The sequence below is a fragment of the Indicator indicator genome, chromosome 7 (assembly GCF_027791375.1).
Source record: "Indicator indicator isolate 239-I01 chromosome 7, UM_Iind_1.1, whole genome shotgun sequence".
In the NCBI taxonomy this organism is placed as follows: Eukaryota; Metazoa; Chordata; class Aves; order Piciformes; family Indicatoridae; genus Indicator; species Indicator indicator.
In genome coordinates, this window is record NC_072016.1 from 13,276,055 (window position 1) to 13,295,507 (window position 19,453).

The 19,453-nt window shown below is 38.1% G+C and overlaps 1 protein-coding gene across 2 annotated transcripts in view; it reads left to right on the plus strand.

Moving 5' to 3' along the window:
- Positions 1-19,453, plus strand: part of LOC128967977 (adhesion G protein-coupled receptor A3-like) — a 257,561-nt gene that overhangs the window by 117,186 nt on the left and 120,922 nt on the right. For both annotated transcript variants that reach the window (XM_054382291.1, XM_054382292.1), the window contains one exon: positions 6,044-6,257. In XM_054382291.1, coding sequence (XP_054238266.1) covers positions 6,044-6,257 — 214 coding nt within the window. The remainder of the gene's footprint in view (positions 1-6,043; positions 6,258-19,453) is intronic.

The window sequence follows — 19,453 nt, forward strand, 5'->3', positions numbered from 1 at the left end:
GCTCTCTGTAGCCTTCTGCACCAAACCTTTTCTTATAGTCAGCAAATTTTGCAATATGGAAATTGGTATTGGTGTACTGGCACCTCCCCTTGGCAGAACTGCCCTTCAGAGTAATTTAGATCACTCTCTTTAATTCCATTCAGCAAATATCAACAGCTATCATTTGCTGTGTCAGCAATTCAGATTTTTAACTCATGTTTTCAATTTGTTTTTCCTCATTTTCTTCTGTCCTTTCTTCTGTCCTTTTTATTGAATGAGTTCCTTTACTTTGTCCTCACTTACCGCTTCTCCCTACTGTGCTTCCATGCACATTTGTTTCCTACTGAGATTGTATACAAATATTAGAGCTCAAGCTCACACTTTAGTCAGCAGGATGTACTGCACTGTGTAGACACACTCAATTCAAATAAGCCCATTGGCAATACAATAAATCAAGTGATTAACAAGGAGCAATGTGCCAACCTCTTGCTTCTTCTATCCAAAAGCTTGTGGTGCACTGTAGTAAACTGAATTTTCTACCAGAAGACAGAAGTAGTGTATCCTAAGACATGAACACTCTAAACCTGCACTGATGTGTGAGCAACATGGAGATACCTGTAGATTTTCCTATTACTGACTCTGTGAAAGTTGATAGTATCAAAGCAAACCAGTTAATGAAGGATAGAGAAGTGTAACAGAAAACTAGTTTAATGTTAGACTGAACACAGAAATGTGGTAGTGTAGTAACTATACTAAGTACTACTAAGTATAGTAGCTGTTCAGCTGTAGAGAGTTGTGCTGGCTGAGTTACAGGCTATGCAGTGGAAAATGAGACAAACATGGCTGGAGGTAGGATGTACTTTCATTTTTTTCTCCAATCATGTCTGCATGTGTCGATCATGTTGGCCAACAACTGTCCAACTTGCTGTGGTGTTCAGACAAATCTGTTGCATGGCCCAACTTCTGTGCTTACAGAAGATTTGCTTTTGATCATTCATGCAGAAAACAGTAGTGCCCATTCCTTAGAAGTGCATGGATTCTAAATGTGATCGTATTGTATTGAAAATGCATCTAAAATACAGGGTAGAAATGCATTTTATGTTGTGGTGTTGGGTTTTTTTACAAGCATTTGTATTCCATGTATGTCAAGTGAGAGCAGTATTTCCTTCACATTCTTCACCATTCCATCTTTTATAACAAATAAGAAGGCCAAAATTAGGTAGAAAATTTAACTGTTTTTAAAATCTCAAGACCTGAATTGTAGGGAAAAGATGAAGTATCTAATGTGTGTGTGAGATAAATTGTTTGACAAAGATGTTAAGGGCATAAGAATGAGAACGTTTCCTTAGAGTGTCAGTGCACATTGCTGTTTTCCTGTGCTAGCTAATGGTTATTAAAATTAATTTCTATTTTATTTTTCAACTTTATGTATGTCTTGGGGCACTGCATGCATTAAAATGTGCAGGGATATACTTCCTGTGGGAATGGCTCTTTAATGGTATTCTAATTCAGTGGTCCATGTGTGACCTGATTCCACCTCCATATGTCCTCAGTATTCTAGTCTAGAGCTAATCCAAAATACAAGACTGGGTCACATAAAGAATCTGGCCTTCAGTCAACAAAACCCTTTTCTGCTGAGAAGTGTGAAAGATAAAGATGTAATTACTGTAATAACAGGTTAGACCTTTAAATTCATGCTGCAATCAGTGATTCCTGTGGTGCTCTGCTGCAATCATGGTTTAGTGCTGACTAGAGAGACGAGACAGGTAAAGACTGTAAAATGCTCCAGCAGCTCTGAATCTAAATGCCTATAGGAAACTCACACTTCTCATTTGCAGATGGTGCTTCTGGCTTCAAACTTGAGGGCCACAGAGTGGATTGTCTTGCAAGGAGAGTCTTGAAATACTTTTTACGTGTGTAAAAATTAAATAAAATTAATTAAATATATCCCCCAATGTTAGTCCCTCCTCTCCCAGGATAAAATAGTAAACTATAAATTATTTTTAATTCTTATGAAGCTGCTTTATCTGCCACACACTCACACACATATGCTAGCATCAGAGATGACAGATATTTATTTGGTCTTTAGTAATACATAATCAAAGAAAAGTTTTATTGTGTAGGGATATGCTTGCCAGAGCTGTTATATTTCAAGTGCTGTCAAATCAATGCCAAAATAATTCCAAACACTGTTAGAGTTTCTTCTTACGTAACTCTCAAAGCCAAGCTTGAGAACGTGTGTACAGCATTAGTAAATACTTTTATATTATTCTGGATTTGAAGGATTGTTGGATTATGGATTTAAAATAAGTATTTCCAGCTGATGCTGATGGAACTGTACAATCATTTTACAAGCATTCAGGATAAAGGGTATTGGCCCTAATCCTGAAAATTGTACTGATGCAGTTAATCCTTACAGCTTTGAGCTGTGTCACTAAAATCAACTGGAACTTTTGCATGAGTAGTAGTTGCAGAACCAGCCTCAGTCATTTAAATCATAATTATTTCTGGAAAACAACTGAAGGTTATTTCTATTAATAATATTGTGTAGACATCACAGAGCAGATTAAAAGTAGATGTTTTGCACAAGTTAGAAAGATATCCTATAGCCTAATGGTAAACCGAAGGTATGTTTCATTCACTTTGTATCTTTGTTGCACATAGAAGAAGGATTTGCAAAAGAAAAGACGACGAGTGAGTTGTTGATATGACTGATGTCAGTCAAGGTATCATTTTCTTCTTGTTTGATATGCTGCAGTAAAAAAAAGGTTTAATTTACTCCTGAGTATTAATTGACAAAATCTGTACAGAATACTTAATTCCTACTCCCTTTCTGCACTGGGTGGTTCCCAAGGTTGAGCAGCATACGTGGTAATGGAAGAGCCTTAGAAATCAGTTGTAAAGGCAGAGATAAATTCAAAGTGATAGCATTGCACTACAACCATATGTCAGGCAAGTTATTTAGCCTGACTTAAGAAACATTGGTAGTATAGTTCACATTATTTCATAGCCTCATGACATAAATGTACCACTCACTGCGTGACCAAGAACTTTTGACAAAATACAATATCCTTAGTGAAAAATTGCTGTATTAATGAGAAATATTTCTCTGAGTGTGATACATTGCTTTTTAATTTTTCTGGAGTCAATTTTAATAATCATTTCCATTTATGGCTAAATTTCTGTACCACCACTTTTCCTTGTATTTCATATTCATAAAGTTAGGCTCTCTCCATCTTTAGTAAAAGCCCTTAATGTAAATGTCTGAGACCAAGCCTGCAGCTGTTACGGATGAGATATTAGTTTACTTTCTCTTCTTTTACTTGGAAGCCAAAGATCATATAAAAATACTAATTAGGTTTCAAGGAATTTTTAGTAGTGTGTTTATGCCCACAAATACTAGGCACGATCAGAAGATCATACGATCATAGAATGGTTTGAGTTGGAAGAAATCTTAAAGATCATCTAGTTTCAACCCTCTGCCGTGGACAGGGACGTTCAATAGACCAGATTGTTCAAAACCCTGTCCTACTTGTCCTTGAACACTTCTGGGACTGGGTCATCTACAGCCTCTCAGGGCAATCTATTCGTGTGCCTCACCACCCTCCTGGTGAAGAAGTTCTTCCTTACATCCAATACAAATCTAACCTCTTTCAGCGTAAAGCCATTATCCCTTGTTCTGTCACTACACGCCCTTGTAAAAAGTCCCTCTCCAGCTTTCTTGTAGGCCTCCTTTAAGTACTGGAAGGATGCTATAATGTCTCCCCAGAGCCTTCTCCTCTCTGGACTGAATAACCCCAACTCTCTCAGCCTGTCTTCATAAGAGAGGTGCTCCAGCCCCTGATCATCTTTGTGGTCCTTCTCTGGACTGGCTACAAGAGGTCTGTGACTTTCTTATGCGGAGCTGAACACATGATGTAGATAAAGTACAGAATGTATACACAAGTAAGAAAGGATTTATGAAACCTACCCTTTATAGTCACAGGAGAGAGCAGCTAGCCTCTTAATCCTTTGCAATTTCACATATTCACTCATGTACAAACCCTGCATATTATGCTCGCCAGGGTTCTTACTCTGTGAAAGAAAGTAGAAGTGATCCCCTCTCACTGTTTATTCAAAGCAGATGATGAACATATAATTTAACATTTAAATTCCCCTGTAGTATTGAGGGCCCAGAGCTAGTTTTATAATCAGCTTTTCATAATGTGAGTATTCCAAAGACAATATCTGAATGACATAAAGATGCATGTTAGGGTGGGATGCTGGGTAAGGAGGGGAACGAACAATATTGGTTGTCCACAGATTTTAGCAACAGCAGAACCAGTGATTGTGGCTTGCAATCTGTTTAGGTGTGATTAGGTTTATCTGTATTTATTATGAGCAATGGAGGATTTTGAAGAGAGAGTTTAAGGATGATGACATGTTGAGCACTGAAATGGGGAAAAAGAATAATGTTGAAGTGCTTGCCAGAAAAACAGATGTTTGAGATAGTTACTAGCAGTGCACATGTGGAAAAGCAGCCTTCCAAATCACAACCCTTGTAGGATAGGTGGATGTTAATGGTGAGAGACCTTTAAATGAAAACAGAAGAAAAATAAAGGAGATCAACATTAAAAATTCTCTTTCCTTATCAAGGCAGAAGGATTTCCAAGGTGCAAGGCTGTAAGCATTTTCTTAGATTTTATTGCAGTAGTGAAGAGTTAAAGTGACCCAGACTTAATTCATTGTTTTGGCATTGTGGGCTGAGGTGAAAAAGTTGCATTTTAGGAACTGTTATGCAGGGTGTTCATTACCATTGGAATTTTGTGTGATCATAACAAAGTATCAGAGGTAGTAATTTTATTCTTCTGCCTCAGAAAGAAAAAGAAAGTGTTTTCCCTTAATTCCTTATTCTCTTATAGAAGATGATCCTCTTTCTTTAGATTAATAGCCTCTATTTCAATCATTTTTTGCTAAAATTCTCTTTTCCAGTGTTCTGCTACTGATTTGAAGAAATAGAATTAATCTGATAACATAGAGAAATTTTTTTTTACAGAGGTGGTGTTAAGGTAGTTTCAGGATCTAGAAAACAAATACTGTCTAGGAATTCATTCTTTACAGAGAGTGTAGGCTTGAAGGATATAGCCTTTAATCAGTATAAAATCTATCAGATTAGCAGGCTTTTAGCAGGGCTAAAAAAAATCATATGCCTTCTGAATTGACAATGTTATTTATTTTTTAATTATGTTTAAGCATTAGAGTATGTGATTACGGCAGCTGTTTTTTTGTAATAGTCTACTTAGAGTATGCAATATTCCCATTATTGGAGTATTTCTTGGGGAAAGAGAGGTAAAATTAATTTTTAAAAGATTGTAAAGCATACTCCACTACTAAAAAGTAAAAGGAATTATTTAGATCAATATTTAATGTTGGGGAACCCTTCTAGAGAGTAAAGATGACTTGTGGAAGAGGCAGAAGGAGCAGAAATGAAAAATCATAAGGACATTTGAACTTCAGGGAAAAGTTTAACTTTTGTTATTAGCCTTATTATTACCCAAACAGAAGGCATATGAGATAGTTTAGGCTCTCTAGAGTGAATAAATTTCATCTGGACCACAGTGGGAATTTTATCCACTGGCAGCGAAGTGGTCTTATAAAAGTTAGCTGCACCTATATTGATAGCTGTATTTACTTTTAAATTGAAAGACTGATATTTTTTTTTTCCCTGTATACCTTTGTAGTAAAGCATCCTGCACTGAGAATGAGGTTGAGCTGGAGCATCTCAAAAGACCTCTTCCGACCTCTGCCATTCTGGGATCTATTCTGTTGAAACCCATTTTCTACAGATGATGTAGCAATTCTACAATTTTCTGGGCTCATACCAATGAGGGAAATGTAAACTGCAGAACTGACAACAAGTGGGTAGTTTGGGGCACGTGTTTTATATTAGTGCTTTAAAGGGAAGCTCTAGGAATCTAGTACTGTACACAGCTAGGTCACTGTACAATACTCTTAAGAGAGAAATTCATCGTAACTTCTTTTTATTTTTCTTTCCTCCCCTATTTTTGGTTTGTTTTCCCTGCAGCTGGGCCTTTGGAACTTCCTCTTTTTGAGCTGATCCCTTCACAAAGACAAGTGGTTTTTCACGGGGACCGCTTGCCGTTTCAATGTACCGCAACATACGTTGACAATACTACCCAAGTGCATTGGTACCACGCTGGGCGCCTGATCGAAACTGATGAAGAGCGTGGCGTATTTGTGGAGGAGAGCATCATTCACGACTGCTGCTTAATTACACGGTAACCTCTACCCCTTGTAACAGTCAGAGCTTGTAGGCAAGGTGAACAGATTCAACACTTGGAGTAAGCCTCATTTAAAAAGTGCGTCAGGAGTTGTTTGAAGCAACTGAATTGCATACTTGAATCTGAACACACAGGTAGAGATTTTTCATGGCTTTGAACTGCTGTGGTTCCAAATCTTTTGTCTTAAGTATCCAGATTTGAGCCACTATGAGTTACTTACACAGTAAGATGAGAAGAAACTGAACTTGGAATAGCTTCAGTAGTCAAACTGCTTCCTGACATTATCTAAAAGTCTGTGAAGAGCTATCAATTTAAAAGTCTTGGATTAGTTTTTGTGGATTCCGATGTAATGGATCCTGTATTCCTTAGTTAGGTTACCTCATATTTGTTTCTTATTAAAACTATTTCTCAACCTTTTATGAGTTTTGCCATCTGACTGAGATTCACAGAAATTTTTGCTGATGTTTAAAAATGCAAGAGAAATGAAGCAGAGCAGCCTTTCATACAAGACTTAAAAACTGCTATTTGGCAATGGCCTTATCATTCCAGTTTTGCTCCAGTTTTCCAATTCAAATCTCATTTAATAAATTATTCTAAATTTCTACAGATTTTTTTGTTTGTTTTCCTCATAGGTATTGTCACTAAAAGCTGCTAAGCTGTTACACATATCCTTTTGTCCTCTGCCAGTTTTCGTCACTGATCAAAAAAAGAGTGATTCTTTGTCTATGTTCTGTCCTTCTCTTTGTAGAAGATGGAGTGAAAATAGCTATGCTAATTAGCTCTGGATCATCATTAACAGCTTTTCACTCAACCAGTTTCTATTAATATAATTGACCTGAAATGCCTCTTGAGCTATCAAATGAAAGTTATGAAGGGAGTCAAATTAATTCCTCTCTCCACTGGGGTCTTTCAGCTTTATTGATTTTAATTTCATCTTCTCACTGATTATTTGACCCCTTTTGAGCCCTATGGATCTAGAGGTATAGTCTGAGCTATTCTTGCAGCTACTGACTTTCTTCTAATACCAAAGTGTATGGATATAGCAAATAATGAAAATGACTATTAGACCAATTAGTATGGTAGTGCCAAGTGCATGAGCTATTATATAACTGCCAAGTCACTTAATTAAAGCATATTCTTCTTATTTCCATGGTGGCAAAATTAAAATACATGCTGTTAATCACCCCATATTTTTCAACTGAATAGTATTTTGCACTATATGAACAATTTGTACAGCATAGTAATAAACTGAAATAAATTGTCCACAAAGATTTTCAAAATAGCTGTCCTGCTTAAAAAGCTACTGAGTTTTGTCTTATATTGCTTAATATTTGCCAGACTAAAATAAAAACCATTGTCTACCATAGCAATATTTTAGTAAGGATGGGTGATCTGCTACCTACCTTGTTTATTGTGCCATTAAATAGGTGACCTTGATGCTCATGTTGCATGTAAATACATCATCGAATTTGCTGATATACACTGGAAAAATACTTTAGAGTTATCCAACTGATATTCAAAATGAGATAAAGTTTCTTTTAAATTAAACTCAAATTCTTTAAACAGCTATTTAAAAGTGTACGACATTTTAATTGTTCATTTACTTGAGTTGTATGTTTCACTTCACAATATAGCAGGACATCAACACTGCATTTACTGTACATCATGGTTCTTATTGGGCCAAAAGTGCTAATACTGAAAGAGTTATGCTTTGCCTTTATCAAGGGGCTGAATAAAAATCAACTTACTTGCCACCATGCTTTTGAAACTAGCTTTTAAAAACTATACTATTTTGAAGTCAATGATGTTTTTAAAACACAAATTATAGAGGTTTATTGTCTCTTCATGGTGAAGATGAGAAAACATTGGCCATTGTAAAAACTGTCTTCAGCATGTCTAAATTTTAATCCCATCATCATGACCACATATCCTATAACTACATTAATATCATTATTGTTGCATGTTAATATGTAATAGCATGCTTATTACATGTTAAAGTAGTGTGTTCCAATATGCTTCTTACACGCTATTACACATTAATTTGTGTTAGCTCTTAGGCTAAATCACAGTGGCATGAGTAACTGTGAAACACCAGGAAGACTATGTCTCCCTGAGGTTTTTTTATATGCTAAGTATAGGATTTGGAGTAAAAATAAAGGTAATTTAAAATCAGTACTTAAGTGTCATGTTTTGCCTTCTTATACCTGCCCTTTACAGCAAATGTCCACTGTCTGTGGCTTTCTGTGATTGCACTAAAGGAGAGGCTTTGGCTTGTGCTTCTTAGCAATTTAAAATTTCTGAAGCTAGTTTTGAACAAAGAGGTGCAGTCTTGTTCCAAAGACTGCTTATTCAAACATTTTTAGATGGTTATTTTATTGGGTAGATCCAGATATTTCTGGACATGAATTTACAACATAAATATCATACTAAACCCTTCTGTTTTGCTAACTGGCACCATAGAAGGATAAAATATCCAAATGCATATTTTTTGTTTCCTATGATAAAGCAGAATAAACTAAAATAAATGTTTTTGTTACAGTAATTAAATGAAAGTTTTGAACTGTATTCCTGCCTGTGGCATTTTTCTTGGCAGCACGTGTTCCCTTACAGGAGATCTTGAGAAGGTGTTTTCAATTCTGCTGCTAGCTCACATTTACCATTTCTTGCCAATGATAATAATATTTGATTTTGCTCATGTTGAATTTTCTGTCATTATGCCTGTGTAAAAATGTCATAGTCATACAAGAAAATGTAAATGTGATGTGGAACTAATTTCCTATCATCTGTGAATGAATCTAGCTGAAATTGTTACTTGTGTTTCCATAAAGACAGCCTAATTTCTTAAGCCTGAAATATTAGATTATCAGTTTGCTCACAATAAGTGGCAATGAAACAATCCATTTTCCTGAAGTCACATAGAAGGCATATTATGTGCTGCAGCACAGCATCTTTCTTAACTTCCCTACTGATCCCTTGCAATGTTTGGAGAGGCTTGCAGGACAGCTATTAAATACAGAACCAGAAACAAGGAAATATCTTTTATGAACTAAGCACCTCTGCAGTAATAGAGAGACTTCAATTCTCAGGAAGTTTATTATTAAACACATAGACTATGATGACGAATTTAAAGTTGTCTTAGTTCTATTCTGTAAATACTTGTGTAGAGTGTTAACAGGGCTTGTTCCTCTGATGGCTGCAATGGCAGTTCTGGGACCATTACAGTTCCCAAGTGCTCCTTCTGAAAACATTAAACTGTGCAGAAAGCTAAGAACTCATAAAAAGGAGTTCTGCAACTGGGGGAACTGGACATGCTCCCAACTAAACCTAGGACAGCAGGTGATAGTATCAGAAGTGGTTTTCAGACATAATTTTTGTTAAGCTATGCAGATAGATTTGTCACCGGATATACAGACTATTCAGTCTCAACTGTGATCCCCCACAAACACTATTTCTCTCTTAAATTCTCTCCTAAGTATTTCAGAGTCTTCTAAATATTGTTGCCAAATACACAGGTTTTGTTTGGGGGAAAAATAAAGAAATGTAAGCTAAGCTGAAGAATCTAGGTTATTTGAAAGCATCTACTGCTTTTGACAGCAGCCAATACCAGTATTGAATGGTCTACAGTAAATAATAACAGAAATAATAATGTTGGAGGTTAAAAGAATGTGGAACTACAGCTGAACCTGCAGGTGTAACAAGGATAGGGACAATAGTAAGACAACTGATTTAAAAATTTATTATATAATGTTTATGTTAATTTATGAAAGCTACTTTTAGAGGTATATGGTCATAATCCATTTCTGCTGTAATGGAGAAGAAACTAGGGGAAAAAAAAGAAGAAATGTGAATTAAAATTTTTATCATCATTTTAAAGGGGGTTTTGAGTTCAGTTAATTTTTGAAATTACTACTGTAGCTATTAGTGAAGAATTTAGAATTTGAGGCAGTTACACTAAGAGAATAAAGGCTGTGTAAGGTATGATTATTGAAACAAAGTCAAGTCCAGGAGAAGACAGGTGGTATCGTTAAAAGTTTGAGATTCAGGGAGGCATTTTATATAAGAAAAAACAAAACACTTCCAAAACTTCAGGGAGAATGGCAGAAATTTTCTGTGCATTTTTTGTGGAAAGGATCCATACAACCCCTGAACTCTCTTAGCAGTTAATGGCAAGAACACATCTAGACAAGATAAGCAAGCAGTAGTGGGTTGGACTGATACTAGGTAAAGAACAGTCTGAAAATAGTATAGCACTGGTGAGTGTGCTGCTAGGTTGGATACACAAGTGAAAGTTCAGATGTGTACCAAATCATGGCAAAATACTAGAGATTCACTCTACACAAGAACAGGAGAAAAACAAAAGCATTAGAACAGGTCCAAGGAATCTGATTCATAAATGCAGAACTACCTACAGTCTCTTCATACTCTGCTGCATGAGCATTTGGAGCTGAGCAGCTGAGGGTCCTACTGAGAAGCCCAGGGAAATCAGCACAAATTGTGTAGTGCTGATTATTTTGTTGGTTCACCTAATTCACTCTGTTTGACCCTTAGTTGTCAAGCAGTTAGGAAAGAAATGAAGCAAAATAACCATTTCAATTGTAAATCAATGTTTCTGTATTGTTCTGAGATTACTTTAAACCCTGTAGTCAATAGTCTCCAGCTTACTTCAGGCACTGTAGGCAGCAAAGGACTAGAGACATGTACCTTTACCAGAAGTGTTCTCATATATTACACAGGAAGATAATACTTAGAATCATTGCAGAATATTATAAAATTTCATTATCTGAGATTAAGAAAATCTTCATGTGAATTAATTTGCCGACTCATTAAACTTTGGCCTTTTCCCTGAAAATCTTCCAATTATCTGAATAAAACTCAATGACAGTTTTACTACTAATCAGTTAGGGGAATAATTAAAAATATAACCTGTGGAAAAGTATGCTAATACTATGAGAAGCAAAAGCAGCAGTGATGATACCCTCTACCATTGCAGGAATATACCATTGGGTAAGGATTGTGTTGTGCTGTGAAAAAATGTAGGCTTAATTTGGGGAACTGCATATTGAAACATGATTGAGAAATAGATGTTTTCACAGGAAATACATGTAATTATTTTTGGGTGATAGAACTAAAAAAAAAAAAAAAAAACCAAAAACCACCCTAGAAAAATAGTAAGTTAGAACTTTAAAAGAGTTGTGCTTTTTTTTTTTCCATGTTGAGACCAGATTAAGATGATAGTTTGCTCACTTCTCTCTCTGACCATTTCCTACAGCAATGTATAGGTCCATCCAGCCACAGCAATAAAAATAAATGCTAACTTTAATATGAAAAACAAAAATGTGTTCTTTCCCCCAACAAGGGGGAATCAATAGAGTTTGACTTCGAATTTATAGGGACTCTTCAAATAATTGCAGCTATAAAACTGAGGATATGCTGTACTGCAGCAGCAGTTTGGAGTGAACATCTGAGGATTAGTCTTCTAAAGGTTACTTTACCTGACAGTGGTGGTGACAGGAATAATTATACATTTTCTCTCAGTCCAACCAGTAGTTTACAACCCTGTGCATTAGTTGTGATTATCAGAGCAATTCTGATTTCTGACTTTTAATTGTTCATGGCACTTTGATTGAATGACTCGTGGCCATTAGAAAATGAAGTTTAACCTATTGGCTAAACTTATTTAACCAACTCCGCTATATACTGGAGAAATAATAGAGATTGTTTCCAGATTTCACACGTAGCAGACTGTTATGTCTTACAACCTTTTCAGATGTTCCCAAATTTCTTGCTGATCAGGAAATAAAAAAGATCAGTATTTTAGCCCTAATGTGGAATTACTTTATCCATTAATTAACTTCTACGTTTCTACCATCACCACTGACTAGAGAGAGTAGGAAATTCTGTCGAAGTAGTGTGTATCTGACAAGTAATTTAAAATTGTAAATTTAATATAGTAATGATTTTGTTGTCTTTTCTGAGTTATTTTAGGGGGTTTTGTGTAGGTTTGTTGGGGTTTTTTTTGCTGGTCCCCATGGCACATATCAAATCCTCACAACTGTCATAAGCAGGTTAACACTTCTGAGTCATCTGGGAAATATTTCATGTTAAAAGTTTTTTATGCAATTTTGGCTGTTGGTCTGATTATATATATAGTGTGATTACATATATAGTGTGCTTATATATATAGTCTGTATATAGTGTATATATATATATATAGTCTGGTTATATATATAGCGTATATATAGTGTATCTAAATAGTGTTATTTTTGTCGAAGAACTCCTGATAGTGTACAGATCACAAGAGATATGCTAATGAAATAAAGGCACTTCTGAATATAACATTGCAGCACACAGACTACTAAGGGCAGATGAAAGGCATACAACAGGTGTAGCGTTATTTCCCAGGAAGACTGCAGTTGAGTACATCCTACAGTCAAGCAGTTTGCTGGCAGAACAAAATCAACAACAATAAACACATATGACTATCCTTAAAGCTTTCACCAACTAACAAAGCAGCTCAGTGGCAGACAACTGATTCACGAAGTACTTTGAATAAGCCTTGGCACAGGTGTACTCTCTTCAGATAGCATTATGGCACTGTGCTGTTACAGACCTGCCAACTCCCTGAAGGTTTCTCCATCAAGAGAAAGCTTTGAGTACTCTAGAGCTGTTGATACCTCTGTTTTCCCCCTCCTCATTTAACATTCTCAGTTAGCCAGACTGGCATGTATTGACTCTAGGACTGTGGGAATAAAATGATAAATGCAAGTATCTTTATGGGCACCCTTCAGTGCTGCAAGGTAGCTTATTGTCTCTACCTGGCAAGCTCAACGAGAAAGAAAAGATTATAAAGCAAACCAAACCTGTGTTGTATATTGTAGAGCTGTTTAGATTTCTGACTTAAATTGTGAAGATGATTCAGTAAAGTTAGTCTGATGTTATTAGTACTTATTTTTTCAGTTTTAAGAAACAAATTGATGGCATATAAACGTAGATCACAAGTTCTTTGACTTCCACCTATAGAAAACATATCTCACTGCTGGCCAAATGTCTGCATAACAAATGGATGACAATGTTTTTGAACATTTGCATTTCAGCTGAAGTAATTTGAGTTGTAAAAGGAAATGAAGATGATTTACTGACTGAAAATGAGTATTTTCTCCCATCTTGGGAGTAGATTGTGGATTTTTTATGTCAGTATATTGTCATTTAATGTAGCTCCTTTACATTGGCATCTCTGGAGTCAAATCCAACTGTTGTCGTGGTTCTAGCATACTGATGTGAGCAAATTAGCTAATAAATAAGCAATAGTAAAAATGCGTCATAGCACATTACATTTCTTGGGTGGCTACAGATGGCATTAAATGATAAGTTAGGCTTTGGTTTTGTATTCAATCAGAAGAAACAGAAAACGTTGTATTGAATTTGCTATATGTATAGCTGAATACATTTGTTGGACATCTAACAAAAATTGGTACCAACTTTAGTTTTCCTTTTCTCTTGCTGTTGCCTGGTCACAAGCTTTCTTTGAAGGTCATCCACCTTCTGAAGCTGTTTCTTTTGTCAGTAAATAAGTAATTTTGTCAGAGAGATCTGACTAGCAATTTAAGGTTAGTTAAAGCGCCTAGATTTACACATTCTTTCCTCATTTTCCATGTTTCAACCTTATATCCCCCATGGAAGGCTGTATTCCAAACAGCCTTGTATTCTGGAGGCCAACACCAATTTTTTTAATTCTGTGTTTGTATTAATAATTCAAGGTGGTATGGGTTGAATGCAGGTTATGTAGGTCTTTTGCCTGAACAGTTGAAAAGCATTTGCTATTTACCTGTCTGAAGAAGAATATGAGAAAACCTGAATGTTATCTATGTTTGAGTAATTAAATTAATTTTTCTCCAGGATGAGAGGCTGGTTCTTCTCGAGTATTTCAGGAACTCAAGTTACATCTTAAAATATTTCCTGTGAAAAGCCAATCAAAATATGGTGTTAAAGTCTCCTCTTTAATTGCTATTCTGCTTCCTGGCATGCAAATGACTGCTGGGGCATAAAATAAATGCCACTAAGGTATTCTTTAGGACATGGTTGAGTAACTTGCATAATGAGACCTACTTCTGATTGTCTTATTAGTTATGCATAGCTATAGCAATGCAAAACTCTGCATCAAATAGAAATCTATTGTCATAGGTTACTTGATTACATGAGTATGGCTTCTGCCTGTACTATGTTTCCTCTCTTTGTAATGACAAATGCCACAGGCTTCTACAGAATATTATAACAGCATTTTTCTGCAATTGCAGCAGCCGCCCATTTTAATTAATTTTGCAATATGTCAATCATCACATTTGAAAAGGAATCCTACCATGAATGAAACTTACCAGTACAAAAAAAGAAGCATGTGTATTCCCTTTCTTTCTTTAAATATTTGTATTGAGATCACTGTAATTCAACAATAACAAAAACAAATGAAATAACAACAACAAAAAACAGAGAAAAGCTTACTAGTCCTCCTTAAGTTCTCATCAGGCAGCAATTTTCATATTCAGCTTGCCTTGACACTATTTCATGGACTCCCGACTTTGGTTTAGGTCTTGGTATGTCAAAAAAGTTCCATGAAATAAGAAACTGTCACAGCCTGAGAAATGGGATGCAATTGCTAATGTAGACAGAGTTCTTCCTCACTTGTAGTCTGTCCTTAGGAAAGGAACATAGCAGAGATAAGATTGTTTAATTTGTGGCTGTGATGGTTTGAAACTGTCTTTTTAATTTTTCCTTGCAAAGTTCAGAACAGAGAAAGTGAAAGAATGTAAATAAGTCACTATTGGGTGTAAGAAAGCAAAATAACGATTGTTCTAAACACTTCCATTGGATAGATAGAAATGTTTAAGAACTATTACCCAAAACAAAGTAGGCACTCTGCACATTCTGCGTTCGGCAGTGGGGGCAGTTGCTGGGCTGTCTGGCTGCTGTTTTCTTCTTCTTCTCTTCTGGCTGAAGATAACACACTGACCTTGGCAGCTAAGTTAACGACTTTCTGCTCTAACTAAACTCTGCTTCTCTGTCCAGGGGGGTCTGGGGGGGAAGCTCCTGGGAGAGGGAGGCCCCTTTGGGGGGAAGCAAAGGGAGATCGATTGTGCTTTTTCTGTTGATTGTATATATTTGTGAATGTTGTGAATTTTGTATATTTGTACATATTCATTGCATTTCATTGTAGATTTTAGACTCTGCTTGTAAATACAGCTTTTCATTTGCTTCCAGACTGGGCTAGCCTGGTTATTGTCGGTGGGGGGGGAATTTCAGCTCACACCCACACACTTTTTATTTTTGGCGCTCCAACTCGGGGCTCGATTGCTTGTTTGATTTATTTCTGCTCAGATTAGGAAGCAAAATGAAGCTGTTTTGGATTTTGAGTAATTTTATTTCATCTATTATCGGTGCAATTGTTTACAGATGGGCTGTTTCCTGCATGATAGACAAGATTGTGAGATATGTGGCATATAAGTCATTTCTTTGGGTTAAGAACAAGTTACTGAATGTTGGTGAATTCTGTTGTGGTCTTATTGGGCTAAGAAGCTATGGTAACTCAACTATGGATCTGCTAGCAGACACATATGAGTTTGTTACTCCTCTTACAACTACAGAGGGTCCTTGGAACCAGTGGTACCCTAGATATCTTGTGCTAGCCTTAATCTTAATTTTGTTGCTTCTTGGAATAATCATATGGCTACTGATAGCACTGTGTCAAGAAAGACATAAGGCTACTTGCTCTTCCAACTCTGCTGTGAATGTGAAAACCAAGCCAGTAAATTTGGTGGCCGCTGTAACCAGAAAGCGTAAAGGAGATGCAGATGCTGCAGGAGATGGTGCAGATGGAGATGAGAGTCCTTCTACTCAGGGTCCCTCTCTCAAGAAAGATCCTTCTGATGAGGAAGAGAGGGTTAGCCTTAAAACTCTGGTAGACCTCTTGAGACCCCACATGGATGATGGAGATGTAGGTCAGGATGTAGACCCTGGTAGATTAGCAACTGCTGGTAGTGCCTCTGAACTCAAAGAAATTCAACGGAGGATTAAAATAGGATTATGGGGACAGCGACCTCAGGATGAGGATGATGATGATGATGATGATGATGAGGATGACATACAGTCAGCTAATGCACCCAGACAGGAAATTAGACATGTGAGAAAGGATTACATCAGAGGAGATAATGAGCCAGTCCTGTCTTGGCTAGCCAGGTGTTTTGATATGGGAGCCCCAGCATTGGTGGTAGGCGACAAGTCGGCCTCTCAGTTGGGGATGCTCTCAAAGGATACAGGCATAGACAGGCACCTAGGCAAGTGCATTGGTAAAGTTTCTCTGTGGGCACGCCTCCTACTGGCAGTCTCGCTGAGGTACCCCAGCAGAGATGATTTACCATGGAACCCTAAGCCTTGGACCACAATAGCTGAGGGAATCAAGCGTCTGAGAGAGTTTGCTGTGAGAGAAGTAATGTATGGAGATCATAAGACCCTGAATCCTGATGAAATTCCTGTTGGAACAGGCCTTGCCAAAAAGCTCATTAAGCTTGCTCCTCCTAATTATGCCACTATTCTGGCAAGCAGGATTGTGGCAAGAAATTATGGTGGAGTGCCTCCTACTGTTGGCCATTTCACTGACCAAATGAGGCAGTTGGAGGATAGTCTTGCACGTACTTCTTTGGTTTCAGCCATTGAAACTCTGTCTGGAAAAATGGAGAATTGCATGAAAGAGCTGAAGGAGGAACTTAAAACCTCCATATCCAACTTGATGAAGGGGGATGATTCTGATTCCTCTTCCTTCAGATGGATACAAGTTTCAGCTGTTAGGAACAGACGTGCTCCAAGAAGGCCATTCCAGAACAGGTCAAACCAAAACAGACAGCAGAGGCAATCATGTGGCAGTATCTGGATAACTCTGCGTGATCAGTTTGGTGAGAACATGAACAGATGGGATGGTCAACCAACTTCTGATCTTTTCAAGAGGTTACGGGAGCTGCAGAGGGGCAGATCCCGAGGTAGCAATACCAGGAGGGTAGCTGTCGCTTCCTCAGTTTCCCAGAACAACTCTGATAGCTCCAACAGTGATCCTAATTCTGATGCTGGACGTTGTGCCAGCTGTACATGTGGAGGTAATCCCCACCATTAGGGGTGCCCTGCCTTCCGCCAGGGGGAGGTAAGGGATAATGGAGATAACAGAATCTATTGGGATGTGTACATCCAGTGGCCTGGCACTTCAAAATTTCAGAAGTACAGGGCCTTGGTTGACACAGGAGCTCAGTGCACCATAATACCATCAAATTATCAAGGGGGAGAATCTATAACTATTCAGGGAGTCACTGGTGGATCTCAAGAGTTGTTTAAGATAGAGGTTGACATAAGTTTAACTGGGAAGCAGTGGAAGAAACATACTATTGTAACAGGTCCTAATGCACCTTGTATTTTGGGAATTGACTTTCTGAGAGAAGGGCGTTTTAAAGACCCTAAGGGTTACAAATGGGCTTTTGGAATAGCAACTGTAGAAATTGATGGAGGAAAATTGAAGTTGTCTATCAGACCTGAGCTTTCAGATGAATCTGCAGTTGTGGGACAACATGAGATAGAGGATGTAAAGCTGCCGGTTGCTTCTCAAACTGTGCATCACAGACAATACAGAACCAACCGTGACTCTTTGGTGCCCATTCAAAACTTGATTCGTCAGTTGGAGAGTCAGAAGGTCATCAGCAAAACTCATTCACCTTTCAACAGTCCAATCTGGCCTGTGAGAAAGCAGAATGGAGAGTGGCGTCTGACAGTTGATTTCCGTGCCTTGAATGAAGTAACTCCACCCATGAGTGCAGCTGTACCAGACATGATGGAACTCCAATATGAGATGGAATCCAAGCAGGCCAAATGGTATGCTACCATAGACATTGCTAATGCTTTCTTCTCTATTCCCATAGCAGAGGAATGCAGGCCTCAGTTTGCTTTCACCTGGAGAGGCATTCAGTACACATTCAATCGTTTGCCCCAGGGGTGGATTCACAGTTCAACCATCTGCCATGCAGTGATCCATGATGCTTTGGAGAAAGGTGGAGCTCCAGAACACATTCAGTTCATCGATGACATCATCGTCTGGGGTGAGACTGCTGAAGAAGTCTTCGAGAAAGGTAACAAAATCCTTGACATTCTCTTGCAAGCTGGTTTCGCTATCAAGCGAGACAAGGTGAAAGGACCTGCCAGAGAAATCCAGTTTCTGGGAGTGCGGTGGCAAGACGGTCGCCGTCACATCCCAATGGATGTGATAAACAGAGTCTCCACCATGGCAAATCCCATCAACAAGAAAGAAACTCTGCGCTTCCTAGGCATAGTGGGATTTTGGAGACTGCACATTCCTGGATACAGTCAGATTGTGAAACCTCTCTATGATGTGACTCGAAAGAGAAACAGTTTCCAATGGGGTCCTGAGCAACAAGCAGCCTTTGACCAGATCAAGCGAGAGGTAGTCCAAGCGATGGGTCTGGGACCTGTCCAAACTGGTCCAGACATTAAGAACATTCTGTACACGGCCGCGAGTGACAATGGTCCAATCTGGTGCTTATGGCAAAGAGCTCCAGGGGAGACACGAGGACATCCTCTTGGTTTCTGGGGTCGTGGCTACAGAGGCTCAGAGGCAAACTACACTCCAACAGAGAAAGAGATTTTAGCTGCTTATGAAGGAGCGAAAGCTGCTTCTGAAGTGATCGGAACTGAGTCACAACTTCTTCTAGCTCCTAGATTGCCAGTTCTGAATTGGATGTTCAAAGGCAAAGGTTCTTCACCACATCATGCAACAGATGCTACCTGGTCTAAGTGGATGGCTCTGATAACACAGAGAGCTCGAATGGGAAATCTCGAAAGGCCTGGTTTGGTGGAGGTGATCACAAACTGGCCAGAAGGCACAAGCTGTGCTAAACCTCCAGAGGAGAGAGTAGCTTGTGCTGAGGAAGCTCCTCCTTACAGTGATCTGTCTGATGATGAAAAGAGATATGCTTTGTTCACAGACGGTTCCTGTCGTCTGGTTGGGAACAAGCGGAGATGGAAATCTGCAGTGTGGAACCCAACGCGCAGAGTTGCAGAAGCGAGAGATGGAGAAGGAGAATCCAGTCAATTTGCAGAGGTAAAAGCTGTCCAGCTAGCTCTTAACATAGCTGAACGTGAGAGATGGC